Genomic DNA, 22,776 nt, shown 5'->3' on the forward strand with positions numbered 1-22,776 from the left:
TTCGAAATGTTCCTTATTACTTTTACTTGCTTTTTCCACGTGAATGTTTGTATCATTTTTAGTAGTATTCTGATTTATGTTTGAGAACTAAGATGAAGAAACTTACGGTTTTTGTTTTGATTCTGAAAAATATTTATGTGGCAAAATGATACTAGCTACCATTTGAAATGAATGTATGCTTCTAATATAGTATATTTCTCTTCTCATTTCACTTATCTCACATTTCTGTATCTCTTGACAAGTTCTCTTGTCAGTACGAAGAACACTTAAATGTCAGTATTTCTCCATTTTACCAATTTGAAAAAATATACATGTATAAGATTTGTAAATATGTATATTTATATATTTATTGATAATTTCCTTTCTTGACTTAATGAAACTCATACTTCATGCTAAATTCACTGCAGTTTAGTTAAAAATTTATCTCTGACATATAGTTAAAATTAACTTTATTTTAGGCTTTTTCCCCCTTTTAAGTTAATTTTACTATTTACTATATGTCAGAGATAAATTTATGGGGAAAAAAGAAAAATGACTTCCTATTTCATTTCCTCAAGTCATTTTTACTTTGATTATATTTATGCTTTTAGAAAAAAAATGTATATTTTGCTTTTAGAAAAAAAATGTATTTTACATGTATGTATTCCTTAAAGCAACTCTTTAACATCTGATCAAGTCGGCTTCATCCCTGGGATGCAAGGCTGGTTCAACATACGCACATCAATGTAATCCATCACATAAACAGAACCAAAGACAAAAACCACATGATTATCTCAATAGATGAAGGAAAGGCCTTCAATAAAATTCAACACCCCTTCACGCTAGAAACTCTCAATAACACTCCATTACCATATTATTTAGCTTCTGTTTTAGAAGGGCTTGCTGATCTTTTTAAATGTAAACTCTTAATCTCATGCATAAATTCTACCAGCTGTATTACAATGAATAGTCATCGACCTTTGCTTTAACACCTCAGTCTCTCATTCCCCTTCCCTTTTTTGTTTTTCAGGTGGCTTTATTTAAAAAAAAAAAAAAAAAATCCTGTAATTGAGATGAACTCTGATATCTTTTGCTCTAAGAATGCTCCTTTTTCTGCTCTGTGCCTAAACATGAACTCTGTTCTTTGTTACCTTGTAATTATGTCAGACTACAGCCATCATGCTCCCTCAAAGTCTTCTCCTCCTATCCTAGGCAAACTCTTCTGAATTTTCATAAAGTGGGTGACAGCTTTAAATAAAACATGTAATCGCTAAATAAGTACAGCATGCTAGATATTCCCTGATCACTGCTTGAAATGAGGACTTATTATTTGTCTCTTGACAAAATAGTGCTTCATAGCTCCTTTCTGAGTTCTCAGAGCACACAGTTATATGAACTGGAATTTACTTTCTCTAAATCATCTTATTTTTATTTAGCTTTTAGTAATTAGAAAATATTTTAGCTTTGCTACATCCGAGGAATTTTTCTGTCAAATAATTGCCTGTCAAATAATGTTTCTTTCTCACCACCACAAAGACTTCCTGTAAACTGCTTTATTAACCTGTAATCTGCTTTATTAACCTGTAACCTTCCTTACCAAACTCCAGTCTTCTTTTAAGTAATCTCTATTCTTTTTCTACTCCGCATCAGACTGTTTTGGTACACTCATATTTATATTTATAAATGCTAAGTAATTTTCCTTCTCATAAATTTTCAAAGACCTCATTCCATGGCAAGATAAAATCATTGTCATCATTCTGTGTTTTTTAAAATTTATCCTGTTTTAGATATGGCCACTTGTGATTGGGTGACTAGCCATGGAACTTTAAGTAAGTTGCTTAACCTCTTTGTGCCTTGGGTTCGTTTTATACAGAAGATTAGGTAGAATAATTTCAGCAGTGTTCTTCTGCTCAGATTTATTGCCTGAAGCTCATCTGCAGATACACCTGAATGTCCTGGTAATGATGTGGAAGTGAATAATCCCAGTAAGTTTTTTTTAAAGAAAAGAGGCTTGAAAAAATTATCTGAGCTTTACAACTTGATGTTATGAGATACATATAGATTGTAAAATGGTTACTCTAGTGGAGCAAGTTAACATACCCATTATCTCACGTAGTTAAATTTTTTGGCTACAAGAGCAGTTAAAACCTATTTAACAAAAAATCTCGAATACGGTACATTTTCATTAGCTACAGTCCTCATATTGTACTTCAGTGTCTACTTCTCTAGACTTGGTCATCTTGCGTATCTGCTACTTTGTATTCTTTGAATATGTCTATTTTCTCTTTCTCCTCCCTCCTCTCCTCCCCCACCCCACAGCCATAACTACTGGTTTGTCCTCTATCTTTGTATATTTGACCTTGACCTATTTTTGTTTCTGTGTTTTTTTTTTTTTTTTTTTTTTGAGACCTGGAGGACATTATGCTTAATGAAATAAGCCAGACACAGAAAAATATTACATCATTTTACTTATGTGTGGAATTATGAAAAAGAAACCTTTTTTTTTTAATGCCACAGAGAGAATGCAGTTTATAAATACAGCTTCCAGAGTTTCTTAAGGCTTTTCTTCAGGCCTATCCCTGGAAAGTTTGAGAAGAATGTGATCTTGTGACCCATACTGGAGGGCATTAGTCCTTTTTTGTCAAAAAATGCTATTGAAGTTGAATGAAGACGTCATAATGGAAGCTTATTTAAAAACCTACTTAAGCGGAAAGTACTTTACTAAAATAGGTTATGTTTGATGTAATTTAATAAATAAAAATGGTCAGATTCAGAAATTTCTCATGTATAGGTAATCAGATAATTGAATAATTGTTTACTGGAATTAGGCTAATGGTGCTAAGAATGACTTGAAACCATGTTATGTGAGATTTATTAAGGATATTATGCACGTGTCACTTGCTTGCATGCATTTCTCTTGTGATTTGCTAAAAAGGGAAGCATATGCTTGAATAATATGTTCTCATGCTGAGAGACTTAATTATTTTTCATGATGGGTTCCAGCTGAAAAGAAAATGTTTCACAAATTGGCAGCAGCATGAATTTATATTGTCAGCTAGTACACTCTGCTAGCCTGTGTCACCAAATGCTGCTTCTCTTCTATACTCCTTATAATAATGTGTGCCATCACTTTGTAAGCATCTGCTACGATACTTTGGAAGAATGCCCCTTGAGAGAAATTAGGAATTGTCCACCCAGTTAACTTAAAGCTACATATTTCAAGTTAAGGAGATTCTTGGTTAAGAAAGAAACTTCACATCTGGGTTTGTTTGTTTATTTTTTTTTTTAATTGTGTTATTACTTGAAAACTGGAGTTATGTTATCCAGTATGATATCTACTATCCGCATGTGGCTACTGAATCCTTAAAATGTATCTACTCTGAATTGAAATGGGCTGTTTGCATAAAATACACACCAGATTTTGTAATATGTATGAAAAAATATGAAATATAATTGTATATTTATTACATATAAATGAATTGATATTTTTATACATAGGTTAAGTAATACTGTTAAAAATCATTTCACGTAGCTTTAAAAAAAGCTTTTACAAATGTAGCTATTAGAAAATTTAGATTGTATTAGTGGTGCACGTTATATTTCTCTTGGACCCCACACTGATTTAGAGTGGTTGATTACTTGTGGATCAGAATAACCAAATATGAGTAGCCTCAAATTTTAAGCAAAGTTTAATTAACTTTATATAAAGTATCTTTTCATTTAGAAAATTTTACATACTGTCTTCTATATATATCATGAGTATTTCTACTCCAAAGCTGTGCTTATTTTGTTTTCTATGCCTGGATTAGCAAAACACCTGCTCCCAACTTCTGCCCCATTGATTTTAATGTGGCCATACTTAAAATCTCACACCATTGTATGAAACTAGTCTTCTGGTCTTGCTCACTCCACATTGATTTCTCCCTGCTCTGAACTTATTTTGCAACTATAAGGTATATCAGAAAGTTAACACTTAGTTCAATTCTATCTCTAATCTTTAAAAGTTGTGTTTCTTAGTTTAGAAAACATTTTGAGGAGACAGGAAGAAGACATAGGTTCTTCTTCTGTTTTCTCAAAAATGACCATCTTCAATACACAAAAAAACTGGGAGTGGATAATTGGTTAATGTCCCCTTTATGAGCTGGAACCTTAGTTATTCTTCCAGCTTCCTAGTGCCTTGACAGATACTACTGACACCACAAAACATAGACGTATGATGTATGATTATTGTCTTTTGGTCAACCCAATTTTTAAGTGGTGCCTTAGAGAAAGAAAAGTAATGACACGTTAATAAAAACAGAGGAAATTCACGATTGCCATTTTTTTTAACTCTATAATTGTCTCCTTTGTACTTTGTATCTCAAACATATCCCTATTTACTTAAAAAAATGTCCTTTGAATGTTCAGGATGATGCACGCCAACTCTTTGTGCTAGCTGGAGCTGCTGAAGAAGGCTTTATGACTGCAGAACTTGCTGGAGTTATAAAGAGATTGTGGAAAGATAGTGGTGTACAAGCCTGTTTCAACAGATCCCGAGAGTACCAGCTTAATGATTCTGCAGCGTAGTAAGTAATCATAACTTCAGAACTAAACTATCATGAATAATTACTTGCAAGTCAAATGTACTTCCAAGTCAATTTTATTGCAGAATTGGCTGACACGTTCTTGCACAACTTAGGATATTCAAGATGACAATATTTTAAAACTTTATCTGTCTTATGTGTGTTGTGTGTGTGTAGATAGCAGTGTTATTTCCTGTGTGTTCAGTAGTGTCTCAAGAGACTCATGATATGTAACTCTAATTGAAACATGCAGAATGGTACCTTTTCCAATATATGTTCAAGAAAGTAGTTGGAAGTTTCCAAAATCCACTCTGCATTGGGGTGTATAAGTTTACTTGGAGCTATCTTGAGAGTGTAACTGATTTGAGTTCTTTTCATTATGCTAGCAGTGCCTGAGAAGAGTTACTTGTTCAATGACAGGTACTATAAGTAGGGATTTTTTTGGAGAGAGTGCATGATGACTCCAAGATATTTTTTCAATAAGTACAATAGCTCTGTATTTGAAAATTGTCAGTTGTGTGTGTGCCCTGTTGTATTTGACACAGTTTCCAGATACTTAAGTTCAGTTTTTTGGAAGAAAAATCTGCCCTGAATTTTCAGGTGGCGGCCCCAGAAAGTTTGCAAAACAAGTTGTGATAAAAACCTAATCAGGGAAGCTGGGTGAGGTGACTCATTGCTTGTAATCCCAGCACTTTGAGAGGCCAAAGTGGGCAGATCTCTTGAGCCCAGGTAAATTTGAGACCAGTCTGGGTAACTTAGCGAGACTCCCTCCCCGCAATCTCTACAAAAAATACAAAAATTATCCAGTCATGATGGTGCACACCTGTGGTCCCAGTTACTCAGTGGGGCTGAGACAGGATGATTGCTTGAACTCAGGAGTTTGAGTTTGCAGTGAGCCATGATTGTACCATGCACTCCAGCCTGTAGATGCATCGAGGCCCTGTCTCAAAAAAATAAAAAATAAAAACCTAATCAGGGAGCTTTCTGTTTGGTGATCTCCATAGGACAACACCAAAAACAAACAAACAAAAAAATTTAAAATTTACCACACATACTCAAAAATTCTTATATGATATGTATTAGGCATTAATTGCTCTTAAAATCTATGTTGTACATTTGTTTCACTTTGCAGGATTTTTCCATTTTCTTGACACAGCTGTTGGCTGTTAGGGGCACAGGTAAGGATTAGGTAGATGACAGATTTTGAAAGGTCTAGGTGAATGCATACACTTTGCCACAATGAATAAATAAATGAGGTGTGGCTCCTGAAGAGCGAATTATATTATTTGTTTAGCATCAGCATAGGTACTATATGTTATGTGATTTAGTGTGTTTAAGAAATAATATTGTATCACCCACATCAATCTTTATAACCCTGTATTTCTTAATCTATATTTTTAACATTTTACACTTGTCTTAACCTTATGTATTATTACATGGTTTATACATGTGTATATAACATAAACACATTGAATATGTAGCCTATCTCTCCAACTGGTATCATATCCTATACAAAGAAATATTCTTTGACCCACTGAGTTGGTCCTTGCTCTCCAGTTTTAGGTACTCCTAATGTACTTTTTTTCAGCTTTACATTTATTTTGAGGTTATTTTATTTCTATTTATGTCGTGAATATTTGATTATTTTCTGTCTCTGCTGTTACATTGTAAATTCAGTAATGTGTTTTTACCTAATGTATTCCCACAGCCTGACACAGTCAGCACTCAATATGATCTTGTTTAATAATGAATAAATTCATAAACCAGACATCACAGAGAAGACAAATTAGAAAAAATACTTATAGGAAGAACACAACTCTTAAACCATATTTGCTTTGACACCACCAGCATCTGCAGAGATTTAAGTGGGAGTCACTATTATGAGAAGATTGCTTTGAGTGGAGCCCAGCAAAAGGAGCTATTTCAGTAATTAAGGGGTGCTACTTGGGAATGACAGATTGAAGTTCTCTTTCTCACTATATGTGGGAACTTCCAGACCCTCTCAGTCTCTTGTCCAGTACTCTCTCCTGTGCACACTACTTGAAAATGAGTTAACAAAAACATAGTCTGGGCATTGGTGGCTCATGCTTTGTAATCCCAGCATTTGGGGAGGCTGAGGTGAGAGGATCGCTTGAGCCCAGGAATTCCAGACCAGCCTGAGCAACATACTGAGACCAGGTCTCTACAAAAAGTAAAAACAAAAAAATTAGCCAGGCATGGTGGCCCATCCCTTATAGTCCTCGCTTCTTGAGAGACTGAGTCAGGAGAATCACCCAAGCCCAGAAGGTTGAGGCTATAGTGAGCTATGACTGCACAGCTGCATTCCAGCCTGGGTGACAGAGCAGGACCATGTCTCAAAGAAAAATAAAATAAAATTATAAAATGAAAAATACGTTGCTTTAGTTTTACATTATTTTATTCTAATAGTTGTGACCTTGAGATGGCACTAATGTGGCTGCTTTTCAGGAATGAAGAAAGTCATAGAAACATTTTTCTCCATAGTTATTAGAGGGCATCTTGATCTATGAGTTCTTGACTGGGGATGCTAAGATGCAGTCAAGTTGCCCATTAGGACTGACTCCCCACCAATTCACACTTTAAATTTGTAATCATTTAGAGCAATCAGAATTTTTCGCAGTGCCTGCTTTTCTTCTTTGTCTTATTGAAATATTATTTTTAGAGATTTTTTTGAACTGTAGCAGTTTTTTGTTTTGTTTTGTTTTTGTTTTTGTTTTTTAGTTTTTTGAGACAGAGTCTGGCTCTGTTGCCAGGCTGGAGTACAGTGGCACGATCTTGGCTCACTGCAACCTCGGCCTCCCAGGTTCAAGCGATTGTCCTGCCTCAGCCTCTCGAGTAGCTGGAATTACAGGCACACACCACCACGCCCAGCTAATTTTTGCATTTTTAGTAGAGACGGGATTTCACCATGTTGGCCAGGATGGTCTCGATCTCCTGACCTCGTGATCTGCCCACCTCAGCCTCCCAAAGTGCTGGGATTACAGGCGCAAGCCACCGTGCCCGGCGAACTGTAACAGTTTTAAGCAAAGAAATCTGTGAGTAATCAAAGAACATTTTAAATAAGAGTAGCTCATTATTTTAAAGAGGCAGTAAAATCTTGCCATGGCTTGTTTGATTTGTAAAGTAGGATTTTCTTACAGTAAAGTAGAACATTTGGAATTAAAAGCACAGAGAAAGTACTGGAGTATTATCACCAGTGTGATAAGATTCTCTTAAATTCAGTAAATATAATACAGGTAACTCAGGCTGTCATCTCTTTATGTGTTCTAGTATAATTACCACATACATACACTTGACTGTCTAAAACATTTTTTATTTCTAAGTTATCAGTCACCTTATAGCTCTCGTAATAAAAGCACTGCGGTGATGCTCTCTACATTCAGCTGACCTTAGGACTCATTCCAAACTCCTGGTGTAAGGCTTTGTGTAGCTTACTAGTGGCTTTACTCTCCAAGAAAGAACATGCAACTGTTCTCATCTCCATACTAATTTACAGCTTCTCCTGGGGCAGTGTCATTCCTTTTCTTCCATCCCCGTTATTCTGTTTACACCCCTCAGTATCCATGAATCCTTCTTTAGTCACCTAGGTCCACATTAATCTCTCCATTACCTGTACTTTCTGTGAATTACTGACTATACTGTATAATTTGACAGAAAATAACTTACTGTTTTACATTGCATGGTATGATACCACTACATTTTATATCACAACATATGTAGCACCAATGGCAGAGAGTATTACATGAGTGACTCAAACATGTATTGATTTAGAGAGCAGTAAAATGCAGCATAGAGGAGTATGTGCTGTTTTCCTGTATGTAACATAAGACTGGTTGAAAAGAAACATCTCATTCAGCCTTTGGGCAGAGCTTTCATCACTACTTGCTCCAAAATTAAGACTTTAAAAATCTTCAATAAAAAAGAGTAATGTCTGGATCATAAACACAGTGCTATATCCAAAAACTGTGATAAAGAATTCTAAGAAACAAACTCATGGTGTGTACTAGCTTTTTTTTTTTTTAAAGTTATTCTTTTTCCTTTGAATTACTGATAACTGTCCCTCAGAAATAAAGTACATATTTAAAAAATACTAAAAGAGCTTTGTGGTTGCAGAGGTGTAAACATTTTTATTTCCATGGGAGTTACATAAGAAAATACAAACTTAAACTCGTTTGTGTCTTTACACAGAATTTTAAAAACTTTTAGTGATTTCAGATTATCGCTTATGTTGCAGTGTGTTTTAATTTTTGTTTTGGATGATCTTTATTGGCTATATTTAACATGTTGTTTTGTTTAATTTTTTCAGCTATTTGAATGACTTGGACAGAATAGCTCAGCCAAATTACATCCCGACTCAACAAGATGTTCTCAGAACTAGAGTGAAAACTACAGGAATTGTTGAAACCCATTTTACTTTCAAAGATCTTCATTTTAAGTGAGTAGCTTTGAAATATATGCTTTCTAAATTTAGATATAAAACACATTGCTTTAGAAATAAAAGGTATAATAAAAGTTGACAACATTTTTACAGTCGGAAACTACAATTGGAAAAAAACTTTCTTCAGATGATTGTGCAAAATAATTTTTGGGTGAAGTCAAAAAAAGCATTCCTAAGTGGAATATTTTTATTTAAGAAAATCTATCCAGGCAAATTCCATTTTGCCTGTAGTTTTTACAGTGATTCAAACAAAATAGTTTTTGGCTTTTATTTCTAAACAGAAAAATTCTGCTGTAATGTACTGTGTTTTCGGAAAGTGTTGCCATCTATTTTTAGGTAAAAAGAGAGCAAGTTTTACTGATAGTATAAATGCTTATTTATGGAAATACTAAGAGCACCTTTAACAATTTTTTCATGAACAGTTTTGTTCCTAGGGAACTTTCCTTCCCTGTGAAGGTAGTCCTTATGCGCTATTTCATCATCAGAAATACTCATTTAAAGTGTACTGAATATCCACTTACTGAGGTCTGAGCAGAAAAGCACTGAGTTGTGGTCTTTAGAAATGCAAGGGGTCTTGGAGTGGATGTTTTTCCAGTTCCCTCATTTTATGATGAACGAGGCTCAGGAAAGTTTAGTAAAACATCATATTCAAATTTACAAAACTACTTTTCTCTTTTTCCAGTAAATAACAGTTTCCAAGGTATGAGGAAAACTGTTGGACTTAGACACAACCAAATATGATATCTTCATTTGCAGAGTCTTGTTTTATTATACAGCCTTCCTGGTCAGTTACTTTGATCTGTTTCCCTTCCAGGTCATCCGCTAGTCGTTTCCATGACTGACTTCTTCTAAAATGCTCCACTTACTCATTTCATTGTTCACTCAAACAAAATTGCCTTTAAGTCTGTACTGTTATTCATCATTTCTATTAAAGCAATAGTAAAATCATGAAAAGAGAAAGTATGTAGCCTGTGTAAAGATATATTCATTAATAAGATAACATCATGGGATATTCTACTGAAACAAAACTTCTGTATTGTCATAGACATCTAAGACCACTGTAGTGTTACTTGATGTTAAAAATACTCATTAACAAATACAGATGTTCCTTTTTTCCTTCTTAGTATTTTTTATTTCGGTACATTGAAGCTAAATAAAGAGGCAGAAGTTCTTTTTTTAAAATCTGCTAGTTTCTTATAATTCACATTCATTTAAAATGTCACGTGTCCCAAGTGCCAGTTGAGTGTTCAGCTGAAGGAACACCAAACACAAAGCCGTTGAATAGCTTTGGGAGGCCCTTCTGAAGTCAATGACTAATTTATATGAATATAATAGAGTCACATTATTCACACAGTATTAAAACCTATGCATGTCCTACGCCACATATTCACCAGTAAATATTCCTGGAAATAATAAAAATGCTAGAATTAAGTGAGTTGTAGACTTACAGGGATTTTGTTGTTGTTGTTCTTTTAAGTTTAACAGATAGGGATATTTTTGTTTGTTTTTAACCCAGCAAGGTTAAGATTGATTTTAAGATTGCCACTGTAGTCATGGGCATCAAGTAGATAATCATCTCACAGCTGCAGAGCTTTATAGATATGTTGACCCGAATTGAGCACACTCCAGTTGTCACTGCAGGAGATTGGATTAGAAAAGGTGTTTATGATCTGTTTTTTTAAGGAAAATTTTAATATTTTATGTTTTTCTAAATTTCAACTTTTAAATACAGTGAAGGGTTAGATAAATCATTTGTTATCAGTTTGTGATTTTTTCTTAAGATTATGTTTAGTGGAGGTTTTTGGTGTCTTTGTAGAAATTCACACTTTATAAGACTGTGTCTATATCTCCTTAACTTTTACCCAACTCCATCCCCACAATACCAAAAAGAACTTTTTAAAAGATTACACAAGCAAAAGAACAATAAACTTATATTATTCTGTTTGCCAAAAAGTAATTTGTCTGCATTTGGTTTGCAAATGGAGTGTCCCATATCGTTATTGAAATTATTTTGTCTTTTTTATCTTCACTAAAAATTAGAGGACTCAACATAATCATTCTAAATAAATCTTTACTGTGAATTACGGATTAGGCTTTGCTTCATCTAACTTTATTGCTCTGAAATGGTCATGATAATAAAGCAGAATTTCTAAAATCATCTTGGAAAAAAGGTTCCTAGTGAGAGAAAAAATAGTTATCGGTACATCTCATAAAGAAATCTCACTGTTAGAAGTAGTGAGCACTGTTAAATTATATGCAACAGTACTTCTGATTGCTTCCATAAGTATTTTATATTTAATACATTTGTTGCTATCACTTGTCACTGATTTACAGGTGGTTGGTTCATGTAATTGAATTTTCCAGAAAACTAAAGCTTTATTTCAATTTTCATGGCTACTTCTCCCCAAGAAACAAACATTGACCTGCTTTCTTAAACAAAGATGTAGGTCATAATTAATTTATCTGGGAACATTAGCTTTGTGCTTTAATACATGCTATGGTTTTTCATATGCTTTTTTTTTTTCATTCTCATTTTTTTTTTAAAAAAAGCCCTCTGAACATTTTATGCTACTGTCATTATCTCTTACTGAAATTGTTTTAACTTCTTTTAGTCTGCTTATTACTATTTCCATAATATTAAATAAACAAACTGAGTACTCTGATTTCAAATAATCAGATATGTCTGATCTGGAGCATATCGTCATTTTATCTTAAAACTAAGAAGTGATTTTAATGACAAGGAAATTCACTATTAGATTGGGACTTAGAATTTTTTCTTTAACCTAGTATACCTTAGATTCTGATTTTGGTTTTTGTTCACCTTGTTTTAAAGATTGTGTTCTAAAGCAAACTTAAATTATGTTCAGCTAATGGCTTACAGTAGTCTCCCCTTATTCGAGGGGATATGTTCCAAGACCCCGCATGTATGCTTGAAACTGCTGATAGTACTGAACCTTGTATACACCATGTTTCTTCGTAGACTTACATACCTATGATAAAGTTTATAAATTCAGCACAGTAAGAGACTAAGAACTAATAATAACATAGAACAATCATGGCAACATACTATAATTAAAAGGTATGTGAATGTGGTCTCACTTTCTCAAAATACTATAGTATTTTTGGACCTTGGTTGACCACAGGTAACTGAAACTGCAGAGAGTGAAACCAGGAATAAGGGGGAACTACTGTATTTCTAACCAATATTGTCTGAGGAGAAAATGTGTGGAGTTGGAGTTGCTAGGTAAAGATTCTAGACCTCGGTTCCCCTAATAAGTAGTTGGGTAAACTTGGTTAAGTTTCTTAACAGGCTATTACAGTTTTGCTCTGTGTTAGAGGCTTAAAAATAAAATGAGTTATTGCCTATGAAAAATGTTGTAAAAGTGAGAACTCTATAAATAGTAATAAGTGGCAGAGGCAAATATTAAATCAATCAATTATTTGGTACTTAAGGCAGTCTGATTATATAAAATTCACTTTTCATCTTGTTTAGGTGCACTCGTAAACATTTATTTCAGGACCATAGTTTTCACTTCCCTCCTAGGTTTTTCAAACCTGTCATTTCAGCATCCAGCAAATACTGGGATTGAGTAAAGTTGACTCTCACCATTATCCTTCCACGAGGTTCATTTATCGTACTCCATTTAGGCTTCTTGGTTGAGGTTGATGTATTTAGTTGCTGTTTTTATTCAGTGACTTAAAGATAAACACAGGTTTGTCAGGAACCTCAGATAAACTTTGTCTTATTTTGGATTTTGAATTCTGTTAAATTACTATCATTGCTAGCATATGGTTTCAACTTTGCTTTTTATAGGTTAAATGAGCCTCAGATGAATGAGAGCAGAAATGCATTTAGAATAATTCTACTGGGAACTCTTGAGTGTGGTCATCACTGAGATATGCTATCTTTTCAGTAAAGTTATTTTCAAATTGTGTTCCTGGGCATTTTTTGCAAATGGTAACCCAATTTAAATCATTTTAATTTACTATCATTTTTGTTCTTGTTTGATCTTTATTACCCAGCTATGCTTTTTACATCTTAACTCTTATTTTGTGGTAGAAACATTTTATTATATAGTTTACCTGAATTTAATGAACAATGGTACCAGCTAAGCCAAAAGAATGAAGCTGCTTAAATGATCATAAAAGTAACAATACTGGTTGATGTACTCAGATTTGGTTTATAGGCCAGTACTGCTCTGTAGGGAAAATTCTTTTTGCCTGGGAATTAAATAGGGACTATTTTAATTAGTGCACCATCTAGATAAATGGAGCCTTTAAAAATGTACCAGTTTGCATAGTGTTTTCATTATATAAGTGGTTATTTCTAGGTTGTATAATGTAGTCTATGCAAATTTTAACTTTTGCTTAACTTTAGAAAATCTTATAAGAGAAAAGGAATAGACTATTGTCTTTATATTGTTTGATTTTGCTATACTTTGTTCAGTAACCTACAGTGGTTCACTATTGTATATTGTATAAAAATTGAGTTATTTTCCATTCTAAATTTTAAGTCCATTCAGTAGGATCACTCATTTATGTCATAGTTCAGTTCTCTCATTTTGTAATGTATCCTGATTTTACTTTTTATGCAAACGTATTTTACCCTATCTGAATTTTATTTGCTTGCCCTACATTTTCTTACCTGAAATGGCTTCTTCTTTACATCAAAGCCTTGCTTATTACTTCTGAGCTAAAATGACATGTTTTAGTAGGAGGAGGGATCTCTGTTCTCTGCCTTCGATGTCTGTGACTGTGGCAAATGGAATATTTACTCTTTGATCTCTGCATTCCCCAGTTGCTTCATGTGACTTCTCAGTGTTTACACATAGTGCAGTCCATTCATTTGTTTGCTTTAATGTTCTAAGTGTTCTCCCGTGTGTTAATGTCTTGTTTTTTGAGGATATTTTTGTTTTTGCTTTTGTTTTAGAGATACTTTCCCTTCAATCAAAAATTTTAAAAACTAGCAGATTTTTTCCCGTTTTGAGAAGTCCAGTTTGTGATATTGTTTTCCTCCCATAAAGTCCTTCTCTCCTTCCTTTTCATCATACATTTCCACAACTATTCAGAGCTTTTTTTGTTAGCATTAAAGAACTTCTCAGAACTTTTTGAAAGTTTAATGTGATGTTAACTCATTTCTCCTCTTAACAGAATGTTTGATGTGGGAGGTCAGAGATCTGAGCGGAAGAAGTGGATTCATTGCTTCGAAGGAGTGACGGCGATCATCTTCTGTGTAGCACTGAGTGACTACGACCTGGTTCTAGCTGAAGATGAAGAAATGGCAAGTAGAACTACTTTAAGAGTTGAGCTTGAAACATGAAGAGCTGAAGGTGTTGCCAAGAATTTTTCTGAGAAAAATTCTTAAGAAATTCTTTCTAATGTCTGTAACAATTTGAAAGTACAGGGTCTTTCCTCTAACTTTTCTATTTGCCTAATACAAGAGAAATATACTAGAGAAGCACAGGTGGATCTTGAGGAAAAGGAAAGCATGGAGTCAATCTCGCCTCAAACCTGTAAGCTTAACTATGCATTTCTATATCTGATATCAACATAGCACATGGAAATATATTTACATAGTAGTTCAAAATCCCGTGACTTAATTTGTTACTTCTGTTAGTTAAGTAAATCTTTTTTTTTTTTTGAGACGGAGTCTCGCTGTGTTGCCAGGATGGAGTGCAGTGGCACGATCTCGGCTCACTGCAACCTCCACCTCCCAGTTTGAAGCCAGTTCTCCTGCCCCAGCCTCCTAAGTAGCTGGAATTACAGGCACGTACCACCACACCCAGCTGATTTTTGTATTTTTAGTAGAGATGGGGTTTTGCCACATTGGCCAGGCTGGTCGCAAACTCCTGAACTCAGGTGAGCCACCCGCCTCAGCCTCCCAAAGTGCTGGGATTACAGGCTTGAGCCACCGCACCCAGCTAGTAAATCTTTAATATATGTTATACTTTGTTGCTGCCCTGTAATTTTCAGATAGGTTTCAATGTACCATTAATATGGGGAAAATGTTTTTAAATAGAAATGTAAAACTTTGTCATTTTAAGTTAACTTTATTACAAAGTGGGGAAAAAAGAGTAGAAATGTCAGTTTTGTACAGTTGACCCTTGAACAACAGGGGTTTAAGCTGCATAGGTCCACATATGTGAGAATTTTTTTCAACCACGCACATTAATGGGATGCGAAACCTGAGTATGAAGAAAGTCAACTTTTCCTGTACGTGGGTTCCACAGAACCGCCTGCTGGACTTGAGTATATGCAGATTTTGGTACCCTTGGGGGTCTTTGTACTAATCCCCCTGAATATACCGAGAGACAATTATATTTTTAAAATCAAGTGTATGAAATTATAGTGCAATGCAACACCACATGTTCGTTTCTCTCATTTCAGCACTACAAAATGTATCAGTGCCCTCTTTGATGAGCACAGATCCTAGAAGTTCCAGAAACAGGAATTGGAAGTGTCCTTCCAGTATTTATATTTATTGTAATATTTAGACTAATGGGCGAATTGGGTCTTAGCTTGTTCAATTTAATTTTATTAATCTTTAAAAACCTCTGTTTATCTTTTAATGGAAACTTAGATGAAATGAACTCTATGACAATGTCATTTCTTTTCACATGTTCACATTTCACATCCTAGATTATACTGTCCTATAGCAGGATGTTCTCTGGCACAGTGCATGACATATAGTGGGTACTTAGCAAGTAAAAGTTGAATGCAGAAAGTGATGAAGGATGGTTAGATACTTCTCTCACCTAAAGTGAAAGTGGGTTCTGAAATGACAGAAATGTATTTTTGTGATACGTTATGTATTTTTCAATGACTGAACTCTGTTTTATTATAACACCTATTATTTTTTAAAATACTCCTTAAAAGTCCTTTGCTGTTAGTGACAATTGGTTTTCTTTTTTTCTGTTACAGAATCGAATGCATGAAAGCATGAAGTTGTTTGACAGCATCTGTAACAACAAGTGGTTTACAGATACATCCATTATACTTTTTCTGAACAAGAAGGATCTCTTTGAAGAAAAAATCAAGAAGAGCCCTCTCACTATATGCTATCCAGAATATGCAGGTATTTTACTTTTCTGGGAATAACTTGTCAAGTTACATATTTCTAATTGAAACTTCCCCTAAGGCAAGAATTCAGTTGTTAATTTAAATCTCTTGGCTTAGTGATTCTTAGACATTTAAGGGATATTATTTATCAAACTGCAGTTGAGCACAAAAATTTCCTTAAGATGTGGAGGAAATTACTGAAAATAATGTATTCATTTTATGGAAAAACTGTTAGATAATGTTTAGTGATGACTCCAAGTTAAAATACTGGTTTTTAAATCAAGTTAACAGATTTCATATCAGGTACTGTGTGATGTACAATAAATAAGACATGTCTCTGCCCACCATCTAATCTCAAAGACAGACATACTTAAACAACAAGCAATAGCAGTGCATCCTGCTGCTAAAAAGGAGCATGAACATTATTGTAAGGGGGAAAATGAAGATGGGATCATTGAGGCAGCTAACTCTTCCAGAAGGGCAGGGAAGGTTTCACAAGAAGCCTAAACTTTGGTAATGAGACTGTTAATAGTGCTTGAATTTTACTATGATGGAAAATTCCATGGAGTGAGAAAAGTAGACCTGAAGTACAGTCCTGACTTTTCCATAATTAGCTCTTTGATCTTGAACAAGGCAGTTAGTTCACCTAGGTCTCAGTATTCCATCTGTGAAGTCAGGAGTTGGGCTAAAACATTAGTTTTAGTTTAGTTTAGTTCCTTGGAGCACCTCCTGGGTTGCTGTTGAAGGTGAAGTTGGGAGAGGGAACAGAACTAATTACTGCCCCCCGCACCCACCACCTTATAACTTTTTCATTAAAGCAGAGTAACTCAGCTTTCATCTGGTTTACATATCAAGTAAGGTTTTATTTTAGTGAAGAGCATTCAATATGCCTTAAAAAACAGGAGTTTGACTACCACTGGTTTATGTAATCTCCAAATCTAGTTTGAAGAGTTTAGGTATTTACCGTCACTCCACTCTTCCTGTTTTTTTTGAAAAAGTCTCAAGAATTTGTTTTTTTATAAACAAAGTTTTCCTGAGTCTTGTGTTGAGTAAATTGTATGATGAATATTCACTGCCATTTTACAGGAAATGTTAAGACAACCCTGTGATGTCAGTACTCGGGTATCCCTACCCATACAAATGAGAATAGCAGGGCTTAATGAAGCCAGAGTCCAGTTCCAGACCCAAGTCCATTGTCCTCCTGCTCCTCGACCATTAATGGCTAGGCTACATTTAATTAAACATTCAGTGAAACCAAAAGGGGAGGGTTCTTTGGTAAATATAATCATGTTAATTGTTATAACTCTTTTTGTATACTGTGAAATTATACTTAAGTTCAAACTAATTTCACACAGTTGCTTACTTTAAAACTTTGCTTTCTTTTTGGAAGTCATAGTCCTGAATCACTGTGTTCAGGAACATTTTTTTTTGTGCTTATTAGAAATAAGTTATCCAGAGTCAAGATGGCTTATTTTTTCCCTTATTTGAATATATTTTTTAGTTTATTTTTGTCATATTCTATGATGTAGCCATTTTGTATTAATTCATAGTACCAGATTCCCAAAATGAATCCATAAATATTGTATACCTACAGGGATTTCAGAGCAACTAAGAATATACTTGTTAGCTCTTTCCTTGCCAGGTAGACAGTGTGTTTAGGAATTTTTGCTTGTGTTTTGCTTAAGTTAATAATCCCTGACTTCAGAATCTTTGCACAAAAAGAATATTACATAATTCTTTCACATCTCCAGAGTTAAGATTATTATTAAAGATCTCCATGGCATGCCCTAAGTATTGATTCAGTTGCTTCTTGCTTCAGCCGCAACTCTCAATTTCCTATGGCTGTGGAATAACCTTGTGTAGCCCCTAAGCAACTTGCTTGATTTATCTCCTGTCTGTCTGCTCATGTGTCATCCTTCTCCTCCTCTTCTTTTTACTGTATGTTGCCACTTCACCAGTTTCATCTGCAGTCATGTCATCTTAGCTCTCTATCCTTTCATAGTCATGGCTATTCTCAATAGGTTAAATTTTATGGTCAGCCCTAATTTATCTCTGGAGCCTTAGATTTGCATTACCAACTGCTTGAACATACATGTTTTGTTGTTGTTTGGTTGGTTGGTTGGTTGGTTTTTTAGCACCCGAAGCTCAAACAGAACTCTTTTTCTTGTTTAAACTCAGATCTCTCCTCTTTCCTTTTTGATTGTGTCGTCAGCCTCCCAGTTCTTCATTTTTGAACCTGGTTATCACCTGTGCTTACCTTTGTTCAGGAAAATTCTATCACACATTAAAAAAAAAAAAATAACATATTTGCTCTCGTGTCCCTGCTTTGCCATTCTTTTCTTAAGACTTAAAATCAGAATGAAGAATGTTCATTCATATATGTGTTGTACTTTGAGGGTAATCTAGCTAGCTGCCTAGGATATATAGAGCAAATTGAGCTAGGCACTCAGTGTAAGCTGTTTGGCTGAAACATATTTTAATTTAGCAGTTGCATTAGCTTCTGTGGGCCAACAAGATGCTGTTAATTGCTTTAAAATTTTGGAGAACGAAACTTACGATTTAATAAAATTTGATTTTTTGAAGTATGTGATTTCTAGTGATATAAAATAGTTAAAATGTAAACTTAAAGATAACTTTATTAGCTTTTTATCCCTAATAAAAATCTCATAATCTATGTCATAGCACATTACACAACATTCCTATGGGCATTTGTCACATTGTATTATACTGGATTCTGTAAGATATAAAAGGAGTATGGGGCTGGTGGGGTGTGATGTTTACTCTTGAAGAGTTCACATTCTAGTTTAGGAGACTCAACACTGAAAAAGAATTTAAGACTATAAAGCAGTATAACAAAAACGGAAATAGTTATTTCTAGGAGGAGACAAAAGTTTTTAAGTGATAGAGAACCCAGCTAGATTTGATTAATTAGAAAAAGTCAGATGGAGTGCCAATTTTGAGCAAATATGAAGGCAGGCAGAGATCTCAGCCGGTGAAGTAGAATGAAGAGGAAGTACTGCAGTACCACAGGTGGCAGTTTGCATGTTGGGTCCTCATGACATGGACCTGGGTTGAGCGCCAGGGTGGAGGAGAGGATCTCAGAATGATGGCACTGCAGAGCAGACTGGATAGTAGAAGATCTTGAAAGCCTGGAAGATAATTTTGGATTATTACTACAGAAGAGGGGTTTAAACAGTTTTTTTCCAAATGAAATTTGAATGTTTTTCAATTTTTTTATTGAAGCATTGCATATAGCATATTGTATACATTAATGTATATTATGTACATACATACATACACACACACCCTCAGCAAAAGTGCTTTTTTAGAGGTGAACATACCAGTATCCACCACTCAGGTCAAGAAACCAAACAGCTTCAGGACCCCAGAAAGTCCCATCATGCTTCCTCCCAGTCTTAACCAATCAAAACCTCCCCGCAACACACACATACGCACTCACACTCCATACACAGAGTAATCACTGGTTACTCACTGATAATCACTGAAGACCTTAATAAAAGAACAGACACAAAGGAAATATATACCCACTTCACATGTGCCACAGACACTATTAATTGGTGAGGCTTTTGTCCTCACCAATTCATTTTTCAAACAGTGTTGTATCATACGGTATATGATCTTCTTGCATCTAGCTTCTTTTGCTCAATAGTTCACTTATGAGATTAATTCATGTTATTGAGTATAGCAGTAGTACTTTCATTCTCACTTCTTCTGTGTCTTCAGTGATACACAGTTCTGTCAAGTGTATATCTAGAAACTGAATTGCGGGGTCAGAGTGTGTGTGTGATTATCTTTAGATATTGCCAAACAATTTCTGGAGTGTTTGTACTCAGAGGTAGTCTTTTTTAGTCAGTAACCTGAAAGCTGGAGTGTGTCATTCACTTTTTTTGTAACCTCATACTCCTAAACATCATTGTGGACCTTGGTACAATTTTTGAATAAAGAAAAATGAGTGAAGAATGCTAATTAATGTATATATAGAAAAGGGAGGAAAAAATACTGATCAGCATTCAGCCAACATTTTGTGATCCACCGTTGAGCCAGAACTGAAATAGCATGCCGTCATCAAGCATCTGAGTTGGGGTGTAGAGGACAGAGGATAAGAGGGTAAGAGATCTGGCATTTGGAGATTGAGGCAGGAACAAAGATCCTGATGAACACGGAATGCCATGTAGAGGAAATTTTTTGTTTAATTTTAGGGATAACTTACAGTCATTAAAGGTAACTAACATGGAGTGTTTTTCATTTAGAAGAAGTAATGTCTCCCATTCTAGAAGGGAAAGCACAGTTAAGGAGTCCATGAATGAAACTGTATGAAACTGGCTTCAGTATTTTAAGCAGTTATTTTAACTTTCTGCATTATGTTTCTTTCCTTTTTCCATCTCAGGATCAAACACATATGAAGAGGCAGCTGCATATATTCAATGTCAGTTTGAAGACCTCAATAAAAGAAAGGACACAAAGGAAATATACACCCACTTCACATGTGCCACAGATACTAAGAATGTGCAGTTTGTTTTTGATGCTGTAACAGATGTCATCATAAAAAATAATCTAAAAGATTGTGGTCTCTTCTAAGTTTTGCAGTTAATGGTAAAATGCATTTTCAAACCAAATGAGTACTTATATATGGATCTCTGTAGACTAGAGTCTTGCAGCAACACAGAATGTAATATAAGGCAAATGCATCTGGGAGCTGACCAAAGTTGTTCTGTTTTGTTTTTTTAACTGAAAGTAACAGAAGGACCTTTCTTAAATGTGACAGATGGTCCTGCAGTGTGAAACTGAAGGACAGTGTTAAAGCTGGGCTCTAGTATATTGATGATTTCTGCATAAGTGTAAATATGCAAATGTATGTATACATGTATTTATGACTTTAGTTTTCGACATTATTTTTAGGTTTTAAGAGTGGCAACTTAGGATTCTAGGGTGATGGCTTTGGAAATAACAAATAATACCTTGTACTGAATGACAGACTATTACTATGTTTGCCAGTTTTAAACAGCTTTATTTATGTTCATGTCCTGTAAATTTTTAAGTACAGTAATTAATATTAGGAAACATAACCCTTATCTTGATTATATGTATACTTGTATTAATAAAAATGTTATTTGTACAAACATTGCACAGACTATTTTAATAACATGATTTGTTCTTTAAATTTTATGTGTTTTATTGAAATGTTCTTAAGATGAATACACCTGCCTTTGGATCAATTATTTAAACATTGTATGCATTTTGATTTTTCCTACTTTAAGAAAATAAAATAATTTAATTTTACATTAGATTCCACATGAGATTTCGTTTGAAAAATTAAAATTTCAGATTTTTTAGGATATACTGTCTTAGACTTATTGTAAACACTTAGTTTTTATTCACTTGTTTTCACTCTGAATTTTAATATTTGGCTGTTAATGCATTGCCTCAAAGGTGATGTCATCTTAATTTTTATACACTTTAACTACATTTTTGTTTATAACTAAGTTTTGAGGGATCCTAAGAGCGTTTTTGTGGGTAAAAAAAAACTTGTGGGCATAATGAATTTTGAGACATTCATTGGTGAGGCTTTTGTGTATTTCCCTTGAGGCGTCTCTTGTACCTAGCATACATGATAGCTCCTTGTTGGGAAGGTAACAAGAAGGATCTTTGAATACTCTATTGCTGATATAATGCAAGATTTAAATTTATACATATAACTAGTTTCAAATATGATTACCACATTATGTTAAAATTACTTTGTTCCCTTAGATATTCAGATTTCTCCACTTGCTTGAGTTTATGTTATTTCTTTTTCAATTATACTATTATTTCTGAGAATGAAATGGACAATTACACTTAGAAAATGAGTACTAGTATTTAATAAGTCAGTGATTATATGTATGCTCAAATAAGTGTTACATATCACTAGATACTGAGCTTTGATAGAATAATATTCTTTTGATTATTCATGATGTGTCATCTCTGACCTTGTTTCAGCAGAGTAAACAGCACTCCCTCCCCTCCCCCCGTTTTTTACTCATCTTGGAAAAAGTTAGTCTTTCAGTACATGTTGCTGGTAAGTAGTTTCCAAGTTATGTGTTGTCCCTGGGTTGAAGTATATTTGTTGAATTGTGTGTGTGTATGTGTGTGTGTGTAACCATAAACTATATTCATATCTGTTTCATTTGGAGGATTTTCTTTGTAATGTAAAGAAATTCAAGGTTATCGAAGTTCCTTAAATGTGTTAGCTTAGATTCTTTATGTGCCTTTCATGAAAGATATGTTTTCTTTAATTTTACTGATGGACCTGTAATATCCACATTGTGAAACTATGTATGAAATTCAACTATAATTTGAATAAATTTGAATCATGAGAATTATGGGTTAAAAAGCCACAAAGAAGCACATATTGGTGACCATCATTAATGAAATCCTGAACTTTATTCTGTGTAATTGTGTTAATAAATCCTAATAAATTTAAATTTTTAAAATTTTACAAACCTATTGGCTAAGTACATTTTGGATTACCATTTAAGTATCAGTCTTGTATCTTCATTTCTTCTTTTTCTGTGCTCTTTTTACGATTTCAGCTACCTCAGAAGCTCAGATTTTCCCTGCTCCAAGCTGTGAGATGTGATGCCACTTGTGGAATTGCCTTCTTGATATCCCCTTCTGAGAATCCATTGCCTGCTGTAACTCATTATATTCAAAACTAAATTC

General features: G+C 34.3%; 1 protein-coding gene across 2 annotated transcripts in view; it reads left to right on the forward strand.

Annotated features, from left to right (window-relative positions):
• Positions 1-22,552, forward strand: part of GNAI1 (G protein subunit alpha i1) — an 83,207-nt gene extending 60,655 nt beyond the window's left edge. The window contains exons 5-9 of one of the 2 annotated variants that reach the window (XM_033192893.1): positions 4,387-4,544; positions 8,866-8,994; positions 14,149-14,278; positions 15,919-16,072; positions 20,465-21,357. In XM_033192893.1, coding sequence (XP_033048784.1) covers positions 4,387-4,544; positions 8,866-8,994; positions 14,149-14,278; positions 15,919-16,072; positions 20,465-20,655 — 762 coding nt within the window. In that variant the 3' untranslated portion in view covers positions 20,656-21,357. Of the gene's footprint in view, positions 1-4,386; positions 4,545-8,865; positions 8,995-14,148; positions 14,279-15,918; positions 16,073-20,464 lie in introns of both variants that reach the window. The other variant, XM_033192892.1, reaches the window with a different exon arrangement.
• Positions 22,553-22,776: the final 224 nt, after the last annotated feature.

This window comes from Trachypithecus francoisi, unplaced genomic scaffold (genome assembly GCF_009764315.1).
Source record: "Trachypithecus francoisi isolate TF-2019V2 unplaced genomic scaffold, Tfra_2.0 Lachesis_group4, whole genome shotgun sequence".
In the NCBI taxonomy this organism is placed as follows: Eukaryota; Metazoa; Chordata; class Mammalia; order Primates; family Cercopithecidae; genus Trachypithecus; species Trachypithecus francoisi.